A 23,605-nucleotide genomic window follows, 5' to 3' on the forward strand; every position below is an offset into this window, starting at 1 on the left:
GGCTGTCATAATTAATCCACTATTGAATTGACAGCTTTTATGATAGTCGATAGATCATTTGTAGACATTAAAATTGGGTCCAAATTCTCTTTTGAGCCTCCCGAGAGGAAATTTTCCTTAGTATTTTTGAGTTTTAAAAGCTTAAAACTGTAATAACGGAAAACACTTGATATTATTTATATGTAGGGAAAAAAAACACAATTTTTGTGTAATTAAATGTTTTTAAAAAAATCTTAGAAAGGTAAACCATTAAATCATTTTTTAAATTACATTTTGTTTTTCATTTAAATGGACTGTAAATATATTTTAAGAAATATTTTCTACATTAAAAAATCAAGTGGTTAAATGCAGAAACAAGTTTTTCCCATAAAACAGGTATTAATTCCGGTCTATTTATTGAACACACATTAAAAACTACAAAAATGGTGGCACATGTTGAGATAATTGCTCTCCTAATGAATACAGTTAACCAACATTTTTTTTCTGCATATTAATAGTATTGAATACATTTTCAAACGACTTAAGTTTCCAGATGAAACGAGAGAGAGAAAAAAGAAGAGGATGCTTGAGGAGGAAAAAAAGGGGGAGGAGTCTTAGTTGCAAGATGACATGTGAAACTTTGGAGAGTTTGCATGCATTACTGCTCAAATCCTGCAGAGTGAGAGCAAAGCAGAGCTTGGCTTTTTGACTTCCCCAAAATCGGCACTCAAATGGGGGGGAAATGACGGTACGCGAAGGTTTCAGGAGGCCCAGCTCCCGAGTCACGGAACACGCGGTCCAGGAGAACTCAGCGACTTTGTTTTAAACAGCGGACGCGCATCGCCGCTCGCCATGGCCGCCCAGCGCGACGCTTTAAGCGGATACTTGCAGCAGCCCCAGTCGCAGCCCCAGTCGGACCAGGGCTCCAACAGCGAGCGCAGCACAGACTCTCCTATTCCGGGCTCCGAGGAGGACCTAAGCGGACCCCATCAGCTGCCCGACCCGGAGTGGACCGAGGAGCGCTTCCGCGTGGACCGAAAGAAGTTGGAATTCATGTTACTAGGTACTGTATTATCCACACACAAAAAGAAAGAGGGGGGAAAAATCTTGTGTGTTTTCCCCCGCTTCCCCGAATATTCCGTTATGCGCCTTTGTTCCATTTTCCATTGGAAAGTTGCACTCGAATTCCGATTATTCGATTTAAAGCCTACTTTCGTCGTTTAAAGTTGCACGCGTGATTTGTTGTGATGGATTATCACGTGGGTGGTCTCGCCAATTAGAGCAATGGAGTCAAGACAGCGCACTAAATATACTTTAAAATATGACTCTAAGGTTCAGATGAGTGATTTGTAACGGTCATCCATCATTTGGTCATTCTGCAGGTTTATAGATTTGGTATCTTTCATTCAAACCACCAAGTTTACGTGTCAAACTAATCTTTCAAGAACCTTCAAAACAAATATTACTACTACTACTGTTAATAATGGGATGTGCTGTGTATATATGTATATGTTTATATCAGGGGTGACCAAGTCCGGTCCTCGAGAGCCTAAATCCGGTCTGTTTTCCATATCTCCCTCCTCTAGCACACCTGAATCAAATGATCAACTCATCAGCAAGCTTTCCAGAAGCTTCTTACCAATCCTGATGATTTGATTCAAGTGTGTTGGTGGAGGGAGACATGGAAAACAGACTGGATTAGGGCTCTCGAGGACCGGATTGGCCACCCCTGGTCTATATGGTTTAGCAAAACATGTAGTGATCTGCACATATTTTAATCATAAATGTCCTATCTGGTGACTAATCTATGGTACTATATAGTTATATATATATATATATATATATATATATATATATATATATATATATATATATATATATATATATATATATATATATATATATATATGTATGTATATGTATATGTATATGTATATGTGTATATATATATATATATATATATATATATACATATACATATATATATATATATATATTGCTGTATAGTTCAGGATTATTTTGTTGATTGTAGCTTTTAACTCTTCACTGCCATTGACAGTTTTAGTTGTCAATCAATTTTGCTTCTTAAGGCTGGCATTGAATGATCCAAAATGGATTGGACAGATGGCAGCCAACAGGTTAATAATCTAAAGTAAATCCATTTTAAAAACCCAATCTTTTTTTAGCAGATTTCGATCCTCTGAAAATGATGTCATGCGGGCCGATTTCCAATCACATGATCATATTTAGGCCATCTCTTTTGTATTGTAGTAATCTACTAGTGATTGCTTAAAATTTCGCTTTGGACCCACAAAATACGTTTTGGCATGCTGCCCTTTTGTAGGTCTACAAAGGCAAACATTTAGATGTGCGGGCAAAGATGTATTCCGTCTCTGATCCTCGTGTCTCCCGACTTGAACGTACCCCGCTTAAGTTGATGTTTATCTCTGGTCGTCGTCGTCCCCCACGTCTGGCGCTGCGGCGCTTGCTCAAGTGCATTCCTCAAAGCTCCATGTCATCTCAAACTCTTCCAGGAAAATAACTTAGCTCCAGAGCGACCCAAAAATCCAAGTGTCCCGGATATAGCGCACGCCACGTCATGCTGCGTGCGTGCGTGTAAGGACGTCGTGTTTTCGAACGGAGCGACTTGATCGAATGTTCCCTATTTGTTGGTTCGGCGGCAGCCTCCGTGTCACTCGAGCTGCGAAGGAACGCCGGATGCGTGTTCCTCCGTTTTATTTATTAGTTTGCCTCTGCAGACCACATTATCTGAAGCATGAAACGTCAACCTTTGACCTCATCTTGCCTTCGGTAATGATGCAGAATGTGGGCTAATGATGTCGTGCTTATTTGTCAGTAGGAGCCCCGAGGCGTTCTTTTTTTGTACTCGGGCTATGCCTTTCTATTGCGTTTTTTTTTTAAATATAGACGGAAACATTTGGGAAACTCATCAGTATTGCAATGTCAGGTGAAACCCATTGACCGTGACCAGGGTAAGTGTAAATCAGTGATCTAACAAGGCCAAATGTCAACTGGAACATCAAAATGAGTTGCTGTTTTTTCAAAGCTGCGCTTGTAATAATCAAAAACAAAATAGGCTCGCTTCAGTTTCTCATTGACATATGGACGGGCATTCTTTTGATTCATCTCCGAAAAAGTTCGACTTGAGTGGTCTTTGTCCCCTGAATTTCCAAAAATGTGAAAACCGTATTTTTCTCACATATTAGCCGCCTCCGCGTATAAGCCGTACCCTTAAAAAGGGCTTAAAATCGTTGAATGTTAAAATTTCTCTTGTATAGGATGCCCTGATTCACAATTTTTGACTCCATATTCATGTTTTTTAAGTACAAATGTATTACTTTGAAGGGAACATCTTAAGAAAAATCATAGCACATGGTATTTCTGAGATACTGTATAAATCGATTGCTGAATTGCACATTCCTAAAGGGTGTTGCCTGCATGTGGACAAATTCAAAAAAGAAGTCATGTGAGCGGTACAACTAGGAAGTGTGTCTGTAGTGGTCTAGTTTGTCATCCCTAGGTAAGATGGTGGCGCCCTGAGCGAGCAATGCAGGCACAAGTGAGTTTTTACACATTTTATGCAAGATACGGTTTATTTTATTTTTTATAGACGTCAAAATACATTTTGTTAAGCGTTTTATCTGGTTATCTTTTCTCTATTTTGAAATAAATGACTATCGGCCGCATTGTCTTGCGTTATGGCGTTTCGTGCATGTCAAGTCGAATTTGTGCGCATAGAAGCCTTACCTCGATTCAGTCCTTTTTGTACAACACTCCAAAATGTTAGTGATGCAACATAGAATATTGAATAGAATACATAGACTACATTAGCCAGACTGAAGCCAACCTATCTGGTGACTAATAACGATAAGTAAACCATTGGTTGCTTAATTGCATACCTGTCAACCTCTGCCGATAACTGCCCTTATAAATGATTATGATTCCCCTTACAAACCCCCAAAAAACCTTACAAACACCGTACGAGTCGTACGGTGTTTGTAAGGTTTTTGGGGGGTTTGTAAGGGGAATCATAATCATTTATAAGGGCAGTTATCGGCAGAGGTTGACAGGTATGTAATTGGTTAAACAAAGTTAGGTACTTAAACACATAAACAAACAAAACCTGCTCAAACACACTGAATAAGCTATACACAGATTTTCTCCCTGTTTGTAAACGGCTAAATGTGGAGCATAAAGTCATTGAGGACCTTTTGATTTATTACAAAGCATCTTCTCTGCTAGATTTTTGATGGTGGATCATGTTTAACTATTCTGTCTCGACCCACCATGAAAAGGGGGGGGAATTCCTGTACTTGTGTAAACCGTGCCTTTTGAGTCATTTCCCTTGTATACTATCACTGTTGTTTGTTTTGATAACTGGATTCAGTTGGCCTATTTTGGGGGAAGAAAAAAACTTCTTTTTTTTTTTTTACACGATCTCAGAATACAATTCCCCCAATCCTGATTCAGCGTTCGCGTCGACGAGTTGTGCCCAAGTCGTGCTAACATCTGGCTGTGTTTTCATTGGATTAGCTGCTGTTTGACGTGTCATAATCCCTTCTGATCATTATTTCAAGAGAGGTCTGGTGTATTTTTATGTCGGGGTTAATTGCGCGTATCTCGAGGCTTTGTAGCGAGTACGGTCACGGGACGCTTGGCTGAAAGCTACTGTCAAACTATGCTGCGGTCCTTGCGCAAATGATAGCTCTGCCGGCGAGCAGACGTTCTCACCGTCCAATCGGTTGTCTCGCGCAGACGATCGGTCGCTCGGAATAGCGGCGAGTCGTGAGGCGTTCCAACTTTCGTGGCCGTCTTTGAGATGGGATTGGAAAATGAAGGGTTTTGTATAAGCGTGCAGATTGTCTGGAATAATAACAAAACAATAAGTCATTGCACAAAATGTATTTGGTATCAGTTGAAAAACCCTTTGCAACATTATGTCGTTTTTTAACGTTGGGCAACCATAGCAATTGAAGTGAAGAGCAATTACTGATACTGCAATGTTGCAATTTATTGCTAAGATCCTTTAGGCCAAGGGTGTCAAACTCGGGTTGGTTCGCGGGCCGCATTAACGTCAACTCCATTTCATGTGGGCCGGACCATTTTAGATGTCATATTTAGATATTAATAGATGAATAGAAATGTATAAAAAGCCCTAAATAGTCAGTTTTTTAGATCTAAATGTTTATTTGAGCTTTTTTTTCTTAGTAAGGGAATACTCTTAAAAAAAAATTCATTCAAAAGGAACCAAAATAATTTTTAAATTATGTTCAATATTAAAGTGGAAAACAGAAAATATTTTTATAGATTTATTTTTAAATTTTACAAAATGCTTTTTGAACTAAAACGGAAGAAAAAATGGATTAAAATTGCAATTATTGATTTTAAAAAGTGGAAAATCAGGAAATATAATATGCATCTATAATCTTCATGATCCTAAAACAGAAAGTCGGCACTCATGATTTACTTTCTCAGGCCACACAAAATGATGTGGCGGGCCAGATTTGGCCCCTGGGCCACCACTTTGGCACCTGTGCTTTAGGCTGTTTGATATAAATAAATACATTTGCTGTTATTTTGGAGGGCAGACTTGCTACGTGAGCGCTGAATGATGACTCAAGAGTACTCGGTAAACAGCACTTTGGCAGATGTAGCTCTTGAACACAAGTCAAAAGAAAAATGTTTCTGACTGTTTATTACCTCTACACTTTACTACTTTCCTAAAAAAATAAACCCAACACAAAAACATTATTCCAAATGTGCTGTCCGTTCACCCTCCCACCAAAACTTTGTCCCAATTTTGGCCTGCTACACAAAACGCCTCCCAAATGCAAACCAACCTCTATTTTTAGCTACAAAACCCTTTAATCATTTTTTTTCCTAACATCCCACAATGCAGTTACACCGGCTACTGAAAATGGTTTGACACTTTTTTCTATAAAATGGAAAATGGAGATGAAATCAAAATCTGACATTAGGGGCCATCAGTCAGGAATTCGATGAACCCTTCCCTCAAAAATCTTCAGTTAAAGATGCACGAGAATTGGAAATGACGTCGAACGGGAACGTCGTCACGAGTTGCTTGATTTTTTTTTTTTTAAATGAGGCATTCGGAGACGATTAGCTGGCGTCACTTGAGAGGAACTCGGAATCTCTGCAGCTGTCTCTGTTTTTGGCCCACGTTTTGCTGGAGGAAATGGAAACTATGAAGGCAGCAATTCCCGCTCTTTCTCTGGACTCGGCATGTCTGATCGGTAAATAGACTCAAGACGTCCTAGTTAAGTCCCGATCAAGTCATTTTTAAAGTATCGATTAAAAAAAAAAACAAAAAAATTGGGTGAACCATTGATGGTGATATACATCCAATGCAATTTGATTGGGAGGCCTGGCAGTCAAACTGCATTAAAATGGGTTTGAATGTCAATAAATGAAAAAGTTAAGGGCTACAAACAATAACAACCATCCTGATGTATATGGCAAAAACACAAAGTACTATACTATTGATTTATATTTACACTAAACTTTGCAGAACAAAAAAAATCACAATCTAGAGCACAGGTGTCAAAGTGGCGGCCCGGGGGTCAAATCTGGCACGCCGCATCATTTTGTGCAGCCCGGGAAAGTAAATCATGAGTGCCGACTTTCTGTTTTAGGGTCAAATTCAAATGAAGATTATCGATGTATATCATGTTTCCTGATTTTCCCCTTTTTAAATCACTTATTGCAATTGTTTTTAAGCCATTTTTGGCTCAGTTCAAGAAGCATTTTGTAAGATCTAGAAATGATTATATAAAAATATTTTCTGTAATTCCACTTTAATATGGAACATATTTGAAAAGATTTGGTTTCCTTTTGAAATTAAAAACAAATGATGAAAAGATGTTTTCCCTTACTAAGAAAAAATAACTCAAATAAACATTGTTTAGATCTATAAAAAAAGGATTATTTAGGACTTTTTTGATCCAGTTCTTTTAACCCTTTTTTAAAAAAACATCTAAATATTACATCTAAAATTGTCCGGCCCACATGAAATCGAATTGACGTTAATGCGGCCCGCAAACCAACTTGAGTTCGACACCCTTGATCTAGAGCACGTGTCAAAGTGGCGGCCCGGGGCCAAATCTGGCCCGCCGCATCATTTTGTGTGGCCCGGGAAAGTAAATCAAGTAAAGTCAATCATGAGTGCCAACTTTCTGTTTTAGGATCAAATTAAAATGAAGAGTATAGATCTATAAAAAAAATCCTGATTTTCCCCCTTTTAAATAAATAATTGTAATTTTTTGATCATTTTTATCTGTGTTTTTAGTGCAAAAATCATTTTGTAAAATCTAAAAATATATTTAAAAAAAGCTAAAATAAACATTGTTTTAGATCCATAAAAAACTGAATATTCAGGGCTTTTAATCCAGTTCTTTTCATCCATTTATTTTAAAAAATCTAAATATTATATCTAAAATGGTCCGGCCCACATGAAATCAAGTTGACGTTAATGCGGCCCGCGAACCAACCCGAATTTGACACCCAGTATCTAGAGTGTGGATTTTCTCGTATTGCATTATTTTTTGGATGCATTAAAATTATCCAGAATTATATAACAAAAATACATAGCATTTTACACTATACATTTCAATTTGCACTATTGAAACAATCTTTTTAGAAGAAACTCAGCATCAAATGTAATAATATCACAAACAAGACAGCTCTGTTTATCACAATGGACAATTTTTTTAATTCAAGCAGGGATTGGCCGAACCACAAATTGGTACGTCTCGGACTCGACAATGCAAAAAAAAAATGCGATGGTGTCATCCCCACCGGAAAGAGAACTTCACCCCGGTAGCCATCGAAGTTTACTGTTGTCATCTTGGCACGGTGGACTAGAACTCCCAAGTTTTAAAAGCTTGGTGAGCTTGACAGCCCCATGAATGCTTGAAACATGGGCTTTATGTGGACAAGAAAACCCTGTGTGGTCACTTTTCGGCCCTTTTTTTTTCTTCAAAACCTTTAAAGAGGCAAGTCACTCTGGTGGGAAAGCATTAACATTTACTCCTGGGCCAGCGTAGCAATTCACCTCGTCCTCACGCGATCCAGATCTAGACTTTTTCAGCTGTTCCACTTCCAAAATACAATTGATCAAATACGTACCGTATTTTCTCGCATATTAGCCGCCTCCGCGTATAAGCAGTACCCTTTAAATTGCCTTAAAATCATTGAATTTGAAAAATCATCGCACATGGTATTTCAACCAGGAAGTGTGTCCGTAGCAGTCTAGTTTGTCATCCCTAGGTAAGACGGCAGTGCCCCGAGCGAGCAATAGCAGGCACAAGTGAGTTTTTTTTCATGTTTTATGCACAATACGGTTTATTTTTTTCTTAGATTTCATTCATAGATGTCAAAATGTTTAGCGTTTTAACTTTTTATCTATTTTTAATGACCGTATTGGCCGCATTGTCTTGCGTTATGGCGTTTCATCTTTATCACATTGCAGTTTCGTGCATGTCAAGTCTAATTTATGTGCATATACGCCGTACCCTTGATTCAGTCTTTTTTTAGCGACAAATACGGCTTATATGTGAGAAAATCCAGTAGTAGTGTGTATGCAATGAATGGGCATTTAGTCTCCCTCCCCAAAAATGCGACATCTTTTTTTTTTTTGGAATTCTGTATTCTTAAACTGACGCGACTTATAGTCCGAAAAATGCTATACCTATACAGATAAGGTTTGTAGGTCACGTCGTGGCTACACTAGCAGACGTTTGCCGCCCGTCAATGGCCGTAAGCGCTTGCTAAGTCGAGTCAATTTGAGCGCCAAGCTCTCCACTGCTCCGTCACCACCATTTCCTTCCATATCACACCTCCAACGCCCCCCCATGCAAAAACACACTGCTACAATTGAACAATTCTATTCATTTTCTTCAAACTTTGCTTGCGCGCCACATTCCTACAACGCAGCCACGATGAAGCTCTCCGCAGATGTAATTTAATTGAGCTCCGGTCAGTGGAAAAACCTGTAATTCATTACTTAAAAAAGAAAGAAAGGGAGAGAGGGGGGTGTTGGGGAGGGGGGCTTTGGGTGAAGGAAAAGCCCGGGAGTCCTATTTCAGCGCCCTGACCCATTTCTTCGCCGCCTGAGCTGTAAATGAATATCTGTTATTCCACATCTTTTTCTTCTAGCCTTGTCGAAGTGCAGATTTACATTCTGTCTGGTTTGCGGTTGCTATTTTAGAAATGTTTCTTTGAGGGTGGGGGGTGGCACCAAGAGACGCCGGGCGCCCCCCGACTTCCATACACATACGTACGTGCCCGCCACTCACTACTTGAACCACTCCCCTTAAAAAACCTTTGGTGTTTGTCTTTTGGTGAAGCTCTGGTTTTGGTTTGTTGTTCCTCTCTCTGATCACTCGGCGTTGACGGGATTGAGCTGCGTTTCATCCGTTTGCCTTGGTTAGAGTTTTTATTGTTTTTTTAAGACTTTTTGTAATTCAGGTCATCCTGGGTTGTTCTTTATTTGTATGCAGGGAACAGGAAATGATGTTGTCAGGTATGAAAGTGGAGCACCTGATTGGGCAGAACTTGTTTCCTAACTTGTATTTTTCGTGAATAGAGCTGATTTTTATATGTAAATTCTCTCATTCGGTCCTAAAAAACAACAAACAAACAAAAATTAAAATAACTGGATTAAAAGCCCTGAATATTCCGTTTTTTATAGATCTAAAACAATGTTTATTTTAGCTTTTTTATATATTTAGATTTTACAAAATGATTTTTTAAACTAAAAACAGAAAAAATGATTTAAAAAATTACAATTATTGATTTAAAAGGGGGAAAATCAGGAAATTTAATATACATCTATACTCTTCATTTTAATTTGATCCTAAAACAAAAAGTCGTCACTCATGATTTACTTTCCTGGGCCACACAAAATGATGCGGTGGGCCAGATTTGGCCCCCGGGCTGCCACTTTGACACTGTATTAAAATCAATAAGCATGCAAAAACGTTTTCTGTTCGTGCAGGTGCTTGCTTGTGTTTTGTGATATTTTGTAAGTTGGAACAGTGATTTGCACGTCAAAGGGTTTCGTAACCTAAAAATGTTGTATGTAGAGGCAGGCATTCGTAAGTAGAGGCACCACTGTCCTCTTGAGTAGAATACTTGGGTGGAGCTTTTAATATGATTAACGGCGATTACCCAACAATGTCATGTTTACTCAGCAAGAGTTTCCAAGTGAGACTCCCTGACTTTGCTCAGCCGGGGACCCGATACTGGACTGGAGATACCAGGCACCAGGAATGCACTGCCTTGTGTAATCGCTTGGAATCGTATCTGAATGATGATGCGGGAGTTGAAATCACCCTTTAATAATAATTATTATTTGTCCAGAGCTCTTTTCAAACTGGGTGGACAAAAGACAGAAAATATTTGGATGTCGTGATACTTAATACATTTCCTGCGTATCAGATCGGGACTCGGGATCAGCAGATTCTCCAAATCAGTCACATGTAAGAATGTGCTCGGCACATGCCTAACATTTACTGTTTTTTTTCCTCTTTTATTCCCAAAAATGTACAATTCCTTCTTTTTTTTGAGGCAGGGATCCAATTTACTAATCTAAACTCCATCTGTCGTTTTTCGACTGATTGAATAGTGACTTGTTCATATCCCCGATCTGCATTTCTTTGGGAAATGGATATTTTTGGCATTGTTTCTCTTTCTCTGAAGCTGGATTTCACCCTTCCCATCAAACCTGAGCTTGTACGCTAGTCCAAGAATGCAAAAGTTAAAGCTGTCCAAAACGTCTGGATGGAGTTTGACGGTTTTGTTTGCTTGATTGTTGCACGTGGATTGTAGCCACAACTGTAGAAATCAACACTGTTTACATTCCGCCAGTGTCACAACAGTGGAATCTCCCGGATTTAGTCTCTCTGTCAAGTAATGAAGAACAGACGACGGTATATCGTTCGCTAGCATTAGGGCCTCTTCATCCTTTCTTCTGTGGCTCATCACTTATTTACATTCTGGGACAGATGGACCCATTGGATGCGTTCCGTCAGTGGAATGGCTGCCACAAAAACGAGTTGAGATTAAACTCCAATTCTTGTCAAGGTCCAATAGCTCGGAATTCTCAATTGGTCCTCTTTAAACTGTCCGTCATGTTTGTCTGTAAAGAAAACCGCCTTCCTTTTTTGCCAATTTGACAGACTATGTTGCCGCATGACTTTACAGTTTACAGCTACATCAAGAAAAACATAACGGGTCAGTCTTATGGATGGTGTAATTACTGTATTTTCTCGCATATATGCAGTATTTCTTGCTAAAAAACATGATGACTGAATCGAGGGTACGGCTTATATGCGCACAAATTAGACTTCGGATGCACGAAACTGCAAGGTGACGAAGACGAAACGCCATAATGCAAGACAATGCGGCTAGATAAAACGCTAAACAAAACGTATTTTGACGTCTATGAATGAAATTCAAGAAAAATAAAACTGAATCTTGCATAAAACGTGGAACAAACTCACTTACTTGTGCCTGCCATTGCTCGCTCAGGGCGCCGCCATCTTACCTAGGGATGACAAACTAGACCCTTACGGAACCCACGAGTCCTTTTCCGGGATAAAAACCCCAGAGTGTGTTGTCATCTTTCTGTTCTCCCACGGCTGGTTTGCATGCCATGCATCTGTCTGCAGAATGTTCCCCTTCTCAGCATGTCTGAGGTTTTGCTTCATGGTTTCTCTTCCATTCCTGTCAGTCTGCCGCCTCGGTGTCTCTGTGATCCATTTGTCTGTAAAATTCGTATCAGGAGTGTCCAAACTTTTTTGTCTGAGGACGGCTTTCAGAAAAATCAAAGGATGCCAACACTAAATGATGTTTAGCGGGTAACAACCAGCAAAAAAACATCAGGTTTAACGTTTCTAATATTTAACTTTGGTTGTAGAGCGACAGATATTGGAACGTGTCTGCATAGCAACCAATAGTTTCCCTTTTTATTCTTTTTGGGTAATCGTCCAACAAATATCCAGACGCCATCTGTTGTTAGTGCAATATGAAACGGAGAATTCACTTAGCTCAAATCTGAAATGTAGCTAGGGCAAACGGTCTCTTTGTGATCATAAAGTGCTAGAGTGGTTATTTAGCAGGCGGTCTGTAAAAGTGGGACGCCTGCAAGACGACCAAGGTCTTCGTGTGTCGCCAAAGGCCGCAACGTCTTCTCCGAATGGCAATAAATTATCTTATTTTTCCAAAATGGAGGCTTCTCATATTCTGCATATGCATTGAAAAAATTTGCGGGAATAATGGGAACGTCTGGACAGTGTCGATAGATTCAGCCACGGATGCTCCTGACCCACATTCGAAAAGTCGTCACCGAAAACGTCGGTTAAGAGGCCTCATTAAAACTTCCTGTTCTCCCAAAATGATAGCGAAACATGAGAATCCTCTTTGGAGGAGAAATATGTATTTAACATGCGCCGAGCTGCCACATTCTGGAAGATTTGCAGATGTGCTGGAGTGACGACAAGCCTCGTTTGCTTTGGTGTTTGGCTTCTCTGGATTCATCCAGATCTTCCACTTTAAGTAGACACGTCAAAGGGGTACTTCATCAAAATCAAACGAAACGTGTCGTATATAATAACTGAATTATCGCGTGGGTTGCTTGTTGTTGCATCAGCTGTAGCTCGAATTGAAATGGTACGGCGCAGAAACCTCATGCTGGGTCGTCATTACTCGCTTCAAAATGGTTTCTGCCAAGTTCCAAATCCCAATTTACTGTTTTCAATCAGTTGTTGCGGTCTAAGCATTTCATCTTGAACACTGTTTTCATAGTTAACCCAAATATTTTCAGATGTTGGATGGACGTGAAACGGTTTTGTCCATTTGAGTTTGTTTTATTAGAGAGAAAAAATGTCTTTTTTATCGCTGCTTTCAAGCTGACTGTTATTTTTGTAGACTTCACTCTTAAAGTTGCTAGGAATTGGTTAGCATGTCAAAACAGAAAAATGACTGCACTAATGTCGTTTTATGTGCACACGGGATTCAAATTAGATGTTTTTTAAACATTTAATAGATATATCCACCCAAATCATTGCATTAAGGAACGCCCACTTTTTTTCCAGAAATTCTGGTTGTGATGTCACAACCAGTTCACGTGAACGTAAAATCTCTGTGAATCATTTTGTATAATATTTTTAGTAGACTTCAACTACACGTAATGCCTGATGTCATTGTCATGCATGACTGTATTTTTTGTTTTGTTTTTTAGACTCATTTTAAAAATATCAAAATAAATACTTGTTTTACAAATACAGCCAATAAAATCCAGCTGAAGTTGAACTCTGGACCAGCCAAGGGAGTTCCTCCATATTGTGTTTCATGCACGGAAAATAACTTTCATACACCCAGCTCTTGTAAAATTTGATTTTTGTTTGCACTGGAGTCGTTCTTATGTGGTTCGTATTCTTTCCTACTTTCCAAAGTATTTCCAGAATGGTGCCGAGGAATCCGACCCTGCGCAAGTCGGTCACAACTGACCCCACATCGTATTGATTACACCATTCTGTAAATTCTAATCCCCAGCATTACCTTTAATCCATTCATGCGGATTCTAATGAATAACTGAAGCCGTTCCCGTAAATGAGCGGAAACGGTAACTGGCCAAATATAACGTGAGCTCCATCCTAAACGTTGCCACGTGAAGATATAATCTCCGACAGGTCGCTTTGCTTATGTTTCTCATTTTTTTTCTCCCCACAGCCGCCTCCGAGGGGAGAGTCAACGGTGGGGAGGACTTCTTTCAGAAGGTGAGTTTTAAAAGTCTTAAAAGTGTTGTCCGCACTTGCTTGTTTGCTTTCTTAAGAATCTTAGGCTTGTGTTGTTGTTGTTGTCCGCCGCATGTCTTTTCTGGCAAGTGCTGTGAGGCGACGCACGCATACTAACAGGTGCCGTACAGTTGTTTCTGATTACAAATTCAAGCAAAACATAAATTGATGGAAGTGACACTGACGCTGATTCGCCGCGGGCCACCGCCGTCTGATCCCTGAAACGCAGCTGCCACAACAGCGGTGCTTTTTTCCCTCGCTTATGTAACGGAACACAAAGTACGCGTTTGCGTTGTAAAAGTTGCAAACACGTGCAAGCGGAACATTGATTCATTGACTTCATCTGCGTTGAGGTCGTTCGAGTGGAAGCACGTTGGATGGTCGGTGACTCTCGTCTTCGTTCACAAATTCTGGAATTGCTATGGAAAATCAATGCATTTTTCTCATTTAGCTAAAGTGGTTTTTGCACTTTTTCATACGGTTCTTTTCTGGAGATGCTATCATTAGGACCAATTTTAAGTTGTAGGACAGTGGTTCGTGTAAAGCAGAGGTCTCCAAACCGGTCCTGGAGGGCCGCTGTGGGTGCAGGTTTTTGTTCCAAACGATTTAACACAAACAGTTTAACCAATGAGGTTTCTGCTGAAAAAAGAAGCACCTGACTGCAATCCACTGATTGCACTTCTAGGATACCAGATTGGTGGAAAGGTTTCCTCTTACCGGTTGGAACGAAAACCTGCACCCACTGCGGCCCTTTCTGGAATAGTTTGGGGACCACTGGTGTAAAGAATGAGAACTTTCATGGTGAGGATTGAGCTGAGTTTAGAATTTAGCGGCGATTGTGCCAATCATTAAACCCGAGTACTATTATAAAACCTCAGGTCAATTTAAAATCTCAGCAATCATGGTCCTTGGTTTTAAGTTGCAAGCAGTTTTGCGCTCGCTTAGCTCAAACGCATTGGGTTGGATTACTTTTAAATTTAAAGGAGACCACTCGTACTTGGGGGTTTAGAAAAAGTTTTTTGTCAAATTGGGAAGTGGTAGTGGAAGGAAAGAGCGAATGTTTTAATGTTGCGGTTTTCCGATAAACTGAATTATTTTTACACAAGGATTCTGAAGTGGAGCCTCAAAAATGAGTAATTTTTCCCTCCGGTTTTAAAATTTGCTGCTGAACCGACCTTTTTGCAAGTGATAGCTCTTTAAGGTAGGACAAAACCTGTCACCGCAAATTTCCTTGAGACGTCGATAAATTTTGCCAGACCGATGAGTATCAAAGGATTAACTTTGGCCTTGCGATTTACTGGGTTTTGCGCGGCTGTTTCTTTGTAACGGTAATTCCGTACTGTACTTGGTGAATCGAGACCTTGACTCGACATAGAAAAATAATCCCTGAAAATCAGCGGAGAATTAGCCGCGTTAAAACAAAAACTGGGAGGAACTGCGGCCAGATCCAGTTCCAGAGAGGACAAATGGACCGCTTGATCCTTTCGTGTTTAGACAATTTTCTTCAAGAAGGAGCTTCGTCAGCCAAAGGGTATTTTCAAGTGAGAAAACCTTTGCGGGCTCCAAAGAAGTCACTTTTTGACAACAGCTGTCAATGTCTTCGCATTCCTCTGGTCTATTTAAAGTATTTGCTGTTGTACTGAATGAAGTAGAGTGGAGGAGAAGCTTTAACGGTTCCTGAAGCCCATTTTTTTCAGAGGGTAATGTAAAACAGGCGCAGGGAGGCCATCTGTATGGAACAAGTACTCTACGCCGTCGGCGTCTGGCCATCTTTTACATTTTAATTCATAAGCTGAAACATCATAGGTCCTCGGAAAAGCAATTGGGAGAAACTCTGCCTGGAGATGTGTCAACTTTGCCCTCAAGGTCTCCAGATCTCAGCATAAGTAGTCGCGGCCCAAGGTTAAATCCGTTAGACATTGGACTGAGACTATGTATTTGAGTGGGAAGACCGCAAAAGACAATGTTTTCATTCAAGCGCAGTTATTTCCATTTGACTCCGTTCGTGCGCAGTTAGCCGTCAGATAGCGTGCCCGTGCCTCGTTCAAGGCCGGGAAATAAACATGGCTTTGGACGGCATAAGGGCATTGTTGAGCGTAATTGAAGGGATCACATGTGGGCACGATAGCTCAAGCTGATGAAAAATGGAAATGCTTGCTTTGACCACTACTTCCTGCTGGGCCAAAAAACGCCTTCACTTGGCTTTACTAATCAATGGCACGCTACTCCACGCTCTCCTTTCGAGTCAGTCCTAGCTAGGAACTAACTTGAGAAGCCCACCACAGCTGTCCACCCTCTCACTTTGTCCCCGATCCCAGTGGGTCGCTCTTACTCACCGTCTACCGGACTTCCTTTGACTCTAGAGTTAATACAGTCGTTCGATACACTTGATACAGATGCTAAAATCCCAATAATCACTGGTTTTTACATACTAATTAATGATAGTCCGCCATGGGACTGCAAATAGCTCAGTGCCCTTCCCGAAACCTTTTCCTCGTTTCCTTCCTGACACTTGCGGTTTGGTGAATTAGGCCAGGCATGACGTTGAGGTGCCAACTCATACTCTTATTCCTTGTAGAGGGCAGGATTTCAAAGTAAATTCACTGGCCACTACAGTCCAAGTTCATTGATTCCAACCACAGAGGTGTGTGCGTGGCGAGAGGTCAGCGAGAGGTCAAGTGTCGCGTTGAGACGACCCAAAAGGATTCACACTGAGTAGGAAACTTGGTGTTTGTTTAATTGTGTGTGGCGAGTGGTTAGCTCGTCGGCAACACAGTTGTGGGGTCGAGGGCTCGATCCCAACTTGGTCTTCACTATCAGGAGTTTGTTTACATGTTCTCTCTGGGCTGGCGTGGCTTTTCTTTGGGTACTCCGATTTCCAGAATCATGTTTGCTCGGCTAGCTGGTTGATCACTCTAAATTGTCCTTAGATATGATTGTGATTGATTGGCTGGCTACCAATTTACGGTGTCCCTTACCTGCTTCCCAAAGGCGGATATGCTCCAGAACCCCCGCGACCCTTGTGAGGATAAGCGACTGACTTTAACCGTTCATAATTTCCTCTGCATGCCATCAATCTCTACACATTTTTAAAAAAAATGGCACTTTTCAGCGAACGCACTTTTTAATCTGGATTTTTTTAGGAGAGACTTTGGTCTCTTCAGCCAATCACGTAGCGATTGGCGTCTTTTTGGAGGCCCGCCCGCTTACAACACCACCGCCGCCGCCGCCACACACGCGTTCATGAACACCCTCGCACGCATTCCAGCTGAAACAACAGCTGCACCATCGCAGTGCGGGTCAGGAGGAAACATGCCTCTGCCATGTTGATTACTGCAGCCACACACCATACGTGCAAAATCCTGCCAGGGCTGAGGAATATAAAAAAAAAGAGAAAAGCCAAATTGTTTGATTTTTGCCCAGTAGGCAAATGGAAAGCTCTCGCGGTCGATCATCGCATCAAGGCCGCGAGAGGAAATCGATTGACGTTTTCAACGTACGCATTCCGCGATGGGTGTTGGCAGGGAAAGGCGGCACGTTTTAAATGGAGAGGTAACCGAATTTGTGCTTAGGGGGGTTGTCCGCGAGTCCTCTCATTAAAAATAAACGTCGTCCAGCCATCGGAATGGTGTGTGGTCTTGTCAGAAATCAGTCCCATCTGCACACCGACGCCAAGAACAGCAGCAAGAACAGGAAATGTGTCTCCCACTTTTGGAACAAAGACCTTTTCTAAAGACATCCCTGATCAAGCAACGCACAGGAAGCTATGAGATTTTTTCGTAAACTCATCGCCGCTTCTTTTGAATTTACGCCATAACACAACTTAGGGCTGCGCGGAATGGGAAAACGATATTGTATCACGATATTATTATGCCACGAAATAATGCATGTTCACTTGTTTGGGTAAAAACAACAAGTAAAAACGTATACAACAATTATGGTCGATTTTCAAATTGTTGGCTTAATGTCATTGGGGTTGTATTGTCTGTGCCTTTATTTTTTCCCAATGCACACTTAGATAATTAAGAGAAATACGTTTATCGTAAACAAAATGGCCTTTGTTCACCTTTTTGTGAAGTAATGTTATTTTTGTTGCAGATTATGGATGAAACGCAAACGCAGATAGCGTGGCCTTCTAAACTGAAGATTGGCGCAAAATCCAAAAAAGGTAAGAATGTCTCATCCTTTTGCTTCAACTTGGATACTTCTGTTTTAGTCTATGTTTATGTTTGTGTAGGGTTAAAATGCTTTAGTTCCATTAAAACTGGATGGCTGATGAATTGTAAAAATGTACTGCTCGGTCCGCTTAGTTGTTCATTACTTGTGAGAAATGATATAAACATTCAAAACCATTAGTTGCACTTTTATCTTTGGATGTTTTAGGCCTGGTCCTAGTTGGCTGTAATGTCACAATCACAGTGTTTATTAGGTTATATTCACTTGTGGAAAATCTGATTTTAGCCAAGAAAGGGTGTCAGGACGCAATCTTTTTTAAGTAGAATTGAGTAGCATAGTGTTTCTTTATAGCCATTACACAGCATCTGGGCAATGTGGCTGTTTCTTTAGCTAATTAGATTTTAATTTCATCCTTTCGGCGCCAGAATGTCGGTCGTTAATGTCTTCATTGTTGCTTCGTATTCCGATGGGTCAGTCAGAGAAAACTAACAATAGCAATTTGCATAAACGATTTGATATACTTTTCATAATCAACATTTCTGATGAATATTGGAGGTCACGGTTTGGGTTTATCAAGGTTTTTAGGTCAATTTTGGATTTTTAGATGACGTATTTTTTACCTATCCAGATAATTTTGGCCAGAAATGTAAAAGAATGAATGAAAAAGTAAGTGCATGGATGAAGGAATGATGTTTAGGCATTCCGGTGTTTGTTTTTATTCTGTCAAACGTTAATCCCGCTCGTTTTTTTAGTTGATTGGCGAGGTTCGACAATGAGTTGTAGCCACACCCACTGTTTTCCAGCAAATTCCCAGCACGATTCCTCAAGCCAGATGTGGAATCCGACGGCATTGCGTAACTTCCTCGCTCGCTCGCAATAGAACACACGACGAAATGACGTACGAAAGTCGTCTCGCACCTGACGCGGGTGTTCCGTTTTCTCATCCGAAAACGTTTGAATCATCTGTTGAGTTTTGTCTGTGGTGGCGTCATCAGTTTTTTTCTTTTTTGTCTCACGGTTATGTGCACGAGTGACACACCGGCCAGATGTTTTTAAAACTGCAAGTTCAATCAGTAAAAAGTACTTTAAATGTTAGCAGTGAAGAAATGTTTTTGTTCCCAATTCAAACAAAGCCATTCAACATTCAAACCCCATTTAAATATTTAGTTTTAAACTATAAAAATAATCCAATGTGATAAATTGATTGAGATTTTCTTGACTTTTATGCTTTATAGTCCTGCAAAGTTTATTTCACTAGTTTAAATATGAATATATATTATCAAATGTAGTGTATATGGATATTTTGCACTGTACTTCTTTGATTATTTTTTATAGACAAAAATAATCTAGATGATTAATTGCGCTTTCTTGATTGGGATTTTATATATTCAGATTGTCGCGGTAATTTCGAGACTCTTTATCGGCAGATTAGATTTAGTTTTGCTTTTTTTTCATTGTACATAATTAATCATTAAGGAGCAAACCTCTCTGGTGTGAGTATAATTAAGCTCCTGCAGCCAAATTCATTTCAGCAGAAAAAAAGTGCAAAAAAAGTCCTGATTTCTGCAGTATTTTGAGAAGGAAATTCTTTGAAACTTCCTAAAAGAAAAAAAAAATGAAATGCTCAAAATGCACGTTCCAAAAGGCCGCCATCCAATGTTCCAAGCAACTAGTGGCTGAGTAATAAAAGGCTCACTGATGACGTGATGCTCAGTTTCTTTTTGTGTTATTTTAGCTCTTCCCATTCAAAAACGGGCTAGAGCATTTTCCCGTAACTTTGCGCCCAGTCTGGAAACAGTTTTCCAACTCGGCGGGCGATCCGCAGATGTTTGTCACCTTCCCCCGTTGCCCTCCATCAAAAATGTCTCATTCCAGGCGTCGTTTATTACGCCAGCAATTCAGTCACCTGCGTGGCGGCGATAAGAGCGAATGTTCACCTCATCATGTGTTTGATTTAAAGCTCCAGATCAGATAAGTCTTTTTCCAGAGTCCCTACTTGAACCTAACTTTATCTACGCAATAGTCCAAAAATATGTACAGCAGTTAAAACATAAATTCCTTGACGCAAAACGTTCGCCTTGGTACATTTGGGTGGTTTCTGTTATAAAAATTGAGTGATACGGTAGCGTAGCACTAACAACAACAATATAGATCTAATACATTTTTGACTGTGAGGGATTAATTATTGCATGTTAATTTGTTTTAAAATGGAGGAATGAATGTGTATTTTTCATTTGGATTTTAGTGTGAAACACAGTCGGCGCCCATAATTATTCATTTATTTATATAATGTATTTATTTATATATGTATTTATTTATCAACTTATTCATTTATGTCTAAAATGTCTTTTTCTGTATCTGTATTCTCACCCTCTTGCTATTGTGACTATGAAATTTCCCGAATACGGGATGAATAAAGTTAATCTAATCTAATTTACTTTTTTGGGCCGCACAAATTGACGTAGCGGGCCGGATCTGGCCCCCCGATCCCCCACTTTGACACCTGTGGTTTTACGGTAAAAAGATTAAGTAGGTGTCACGTTTAAAAACACAAATATTTCCTTAATACCAGAACCAAATATAATTTTACAACCAATTTCCTTTTATATGTTTTTTTTCCGGGGTTGTCGTGTCAAAATCTACGAGCTATTTTTCCATTTAATTTCCTTACAAATGCACATAACACACTTATGTGGCAGTTTAAATATTTTCTACCATAAAATCACTTCATCAAGCCCGAATTTTTGTTTTATTTGACATTGAACTTACTTTTGATTCATCTCAGAGTTTCATAAGCCTTTGGAAGCTTTTTTTTTTAAATTAAACATTCTTTTTTAATACAACACTTTGCACATGGTTTGCTATTTCTGTGCCGTAGGTCCAAATCTTGCTATTTTTTTTAACGTGAAAACCATCGCCTTCTGCAGCTGAACGTCTGCTCTTATTTGTGTTTGTTTTTGTAGGTGTTGCGTGTGCCAAATTAAGCTGTTAGGTGCACATTTTTCCCCCCAAAAAAAGTCTACGCCACACTTAGCTTTAAAAATGCGGGGGTGTCGTACATCGCAACTGCAGGCTCGCTAATGTTTGCCAGATGTGCTGGGCAGGTTAGAACGAGGACACTGGAAGAGCTCCCTCTAATGTTCACATTGCATATTGAAGGGAATTTGTCATGCAGGAATGTTCACGGGATTATTTTGCCGTCTTGTTTTCTGCTCGTCTATTGTTTCCAAGCGCTTCAGAATTCACTCGTCATCACAAATGGGTTTAAAACCCACCCGGGATTTTTTTTTTCTTCTCCCCGCAGCGTAAACATTTGGTCGAGAGGTTGCTCAGAATGTGGGGCGACGTTGTAACAATAAATAGGATTGGGGGAGTCTTCTCTCCAGACGCTATTGTAAATCGGAGATACTGTAAGTGCTGTGTGTATTTGGGGGAGAGGGATTCCTGGAAAGGGGTCTTAGAGGACTTCCTCCAATGTGGGCAGTTCAGTGTTGTGTGTCCCTGGGAGTGTTTGATTCTCAAGTGAGACATGCCTCAGTATTACTGTATTTTCACACATTTACGCCGTCTTTGTCCCTAAAAACAATGCCGACTGAATTGCGGGTACGGCTTATATACGCACAAATTCAACTTGACAGGCACGAAACTGCAAAGTGACAAAGACAAAACGCCAAAACGCAAGACAATGCGGCTGATACGGTCATTTATTTCAAAATAGAGAAAAGATAAACAGAAAACGCTAAACAAAATTTATTTTGACGTCTATGAATGTTTTCTTAAGATTTCCCTTCAAAGTAACACATTTGTACTTCCTATTAAAACCATGAATATGGAGGTGAAAATGGTGATTCAGGGGGCGACTTATATGAGAGAAATGGTCAAATTCAACGATTTTAAGGCAATTATAAGGGTGCGGCTTATACGCGGGGGAGGCTAATATGCGAGAAAATATGGTAGATGCCACTCTTCATGGTTTGATTACATGCACTGCAAGTTTGAGGGAGTCAAATGCACTTTGTTCAGGGTTGAAGGCCGAGAGATGGTAGCCACTCCATGTTTTTTGTTGTCAATTCAGTCTGGACGGTGTGATTCCGCCATCTTGCTACTCCTCGGTCAGACCGCTTTTCTCGCTTGCCGCCGCGGTCGCTCGCTTCTCAAAAGCTGCAATTACCCTGGCGGAGTTTTTCAGTCCCGCTGTAATTTGTCAACGGATGGGACATGCTCGCATAAGTGTCTCCGGGCAGCCATGTTGTGTATATGTTATTATTATTTTTGTCTTGACTCTATTTCTATCTCTCTCTCGTGCTGTTTAGATCCACACATCAAGGTGTGCGGAAAGAGGGACCACGTGAGGGACGCCAAAGAGAGAATTATGTCCGTGCTTGATACAAAGGTAATCATTGAGTGTTCTAGGGGTGTGGCAATATTTCATTTATTTATTGATATCCTTCCGCCAAGAATCGATACATACAGGTGTCACTGCTTTAAAAAATGATTCAAAATCAACAGGAAATAACCCAGAAGTGCCCCTAAATCAACAGAAAGTGACCAAAAAATGAAGAGGCAAAATTTGGATGCCTCAAAATTGAATCATTGGTTGCCATTGACAACCATACTGGATGTCCGATCCGATTGCAGTGGGAAGGATGGCAGTAAATGAATGTACTATGTTGATTGTAGTGTGCATTGAAGTGGAAGTGCATTTTTTTTACACACATGCAAGTTATAAAGTAGCTGTGATTTGAATCAAGTATAAATAAATAGATACAGTAATGCTACTGAAATGCACAGAAGTTGTTATGAAAAATTGTATGAAATTATGCGAATTTTGTTATCTCTTGACTAAACTACAACAGATTTTTTTTGTTATGTTAGAGAATATCTCCTATTTATTTGTCATTTCTGTTTGCTATATACTTTTCTAATCACTGTCTGCATGAGAAATCAAATGTTTACCCACACGTGAGATTCAAAGAGATTAAAGAAGAGCGCTTACAGAATCGGCATTAGTTAATTTGTTGCGCGATACACTGAACGTGGATCAACTGTCTCACCTGTCTCACCTGTCTCGCTATCCCCAGAGTAACAGGGTAACGCTAAAAATGGACGTGTCCCACACGGAGCACTCCCACGTCATCGGCAAAGGCGGCAACAACATCAAGCGGGTGATGGAGGAGACGGGTTGCCACATCCATTTTCCCGATTCCAACAGGAACAACCAAGCAGAAAAAAGCAACCAGGTTCGTCCGTGTGTTTGCGTGTGCGTGCGTGTGTTTGTGTATTGACGCTGACAGACGACAGCCACTCGGATAAATATTTACTCTCGATGGCCGAGACCACAACGTTGCTGCATGATCTTGTTTGGGCTTAAATGTCATCGTAAAAGTCTTCGCCAAGGACCCACGAACACACTCGCATGTCTGGAATTATGTGTTTTGGAATGGTTGTTTGTCTCCTTGTGCCCTGTGATTGGCTGGCCACCAATTCAGGGTTTCCCCCGCTTCTAGCCTGAAGTTCGCTGGGATAGGCTCCAGCCGTGACCGGACGTTTGGTCGCCCGGACGTTTGGTCGCCCGGACGTTTGGTCGCCCGGGTGAATATAATTTTGAGAGC

At 40.4% G+C, this 23,605-nt stretch overlaps 1 protein-coding gene across 1 annotated transcript in view; it reads left to right on the forward strand.

Annotated features, from left to right (window-relative positions):
• Positions 1–649: 649 nt before the first annotated feature.
• LOC144085054 (protein bicaudal C homolog 1-like) overlaps positions 650–23,605 on the forward strand; it is a 44,165-nt gene continuing 21,209 nt past the window's right edge. Inside the window, exons 1-5 of the mRNA XM_077614026.1 lie at positions 650–1,042; positions 13,753–13,799; positions 17,916–17,985; positions 22,307–22,386; positions 23,075–23,233. Of these exons, the coding sequence (XP_077470152.1) occupies positions 832–1,042; positions 13,753–13,799; positions 17,916–17,985; positions 22,307–22,386; positions 23,075–23,233 (567 nt within the window). The 5' untranslated portion in view covers positions 650–831. The remainder of the gene's footprint in view (positions 1,043–13,752; positions 13,800–17,915; positions 17,986–22,306; positions 22,387–23,074; positions 23,234–23,605) is intronic.

Source organism: Stigmatopora argus, chromosome 11 (genome assembly GCF_051989625.1).
Source record: "Stigmatopora argus isolate UIUO_Sarg chromosome 11, RoL_Sarg_1.0, whole genome shotgun sequence".
NCBI classification, from domain to species: Eukaryota; Metazoa; Chordata; class Actinopteri; order Syngnathiformes; family Syngnathidae; genus Stigmatopora; species Stigmatopora argus.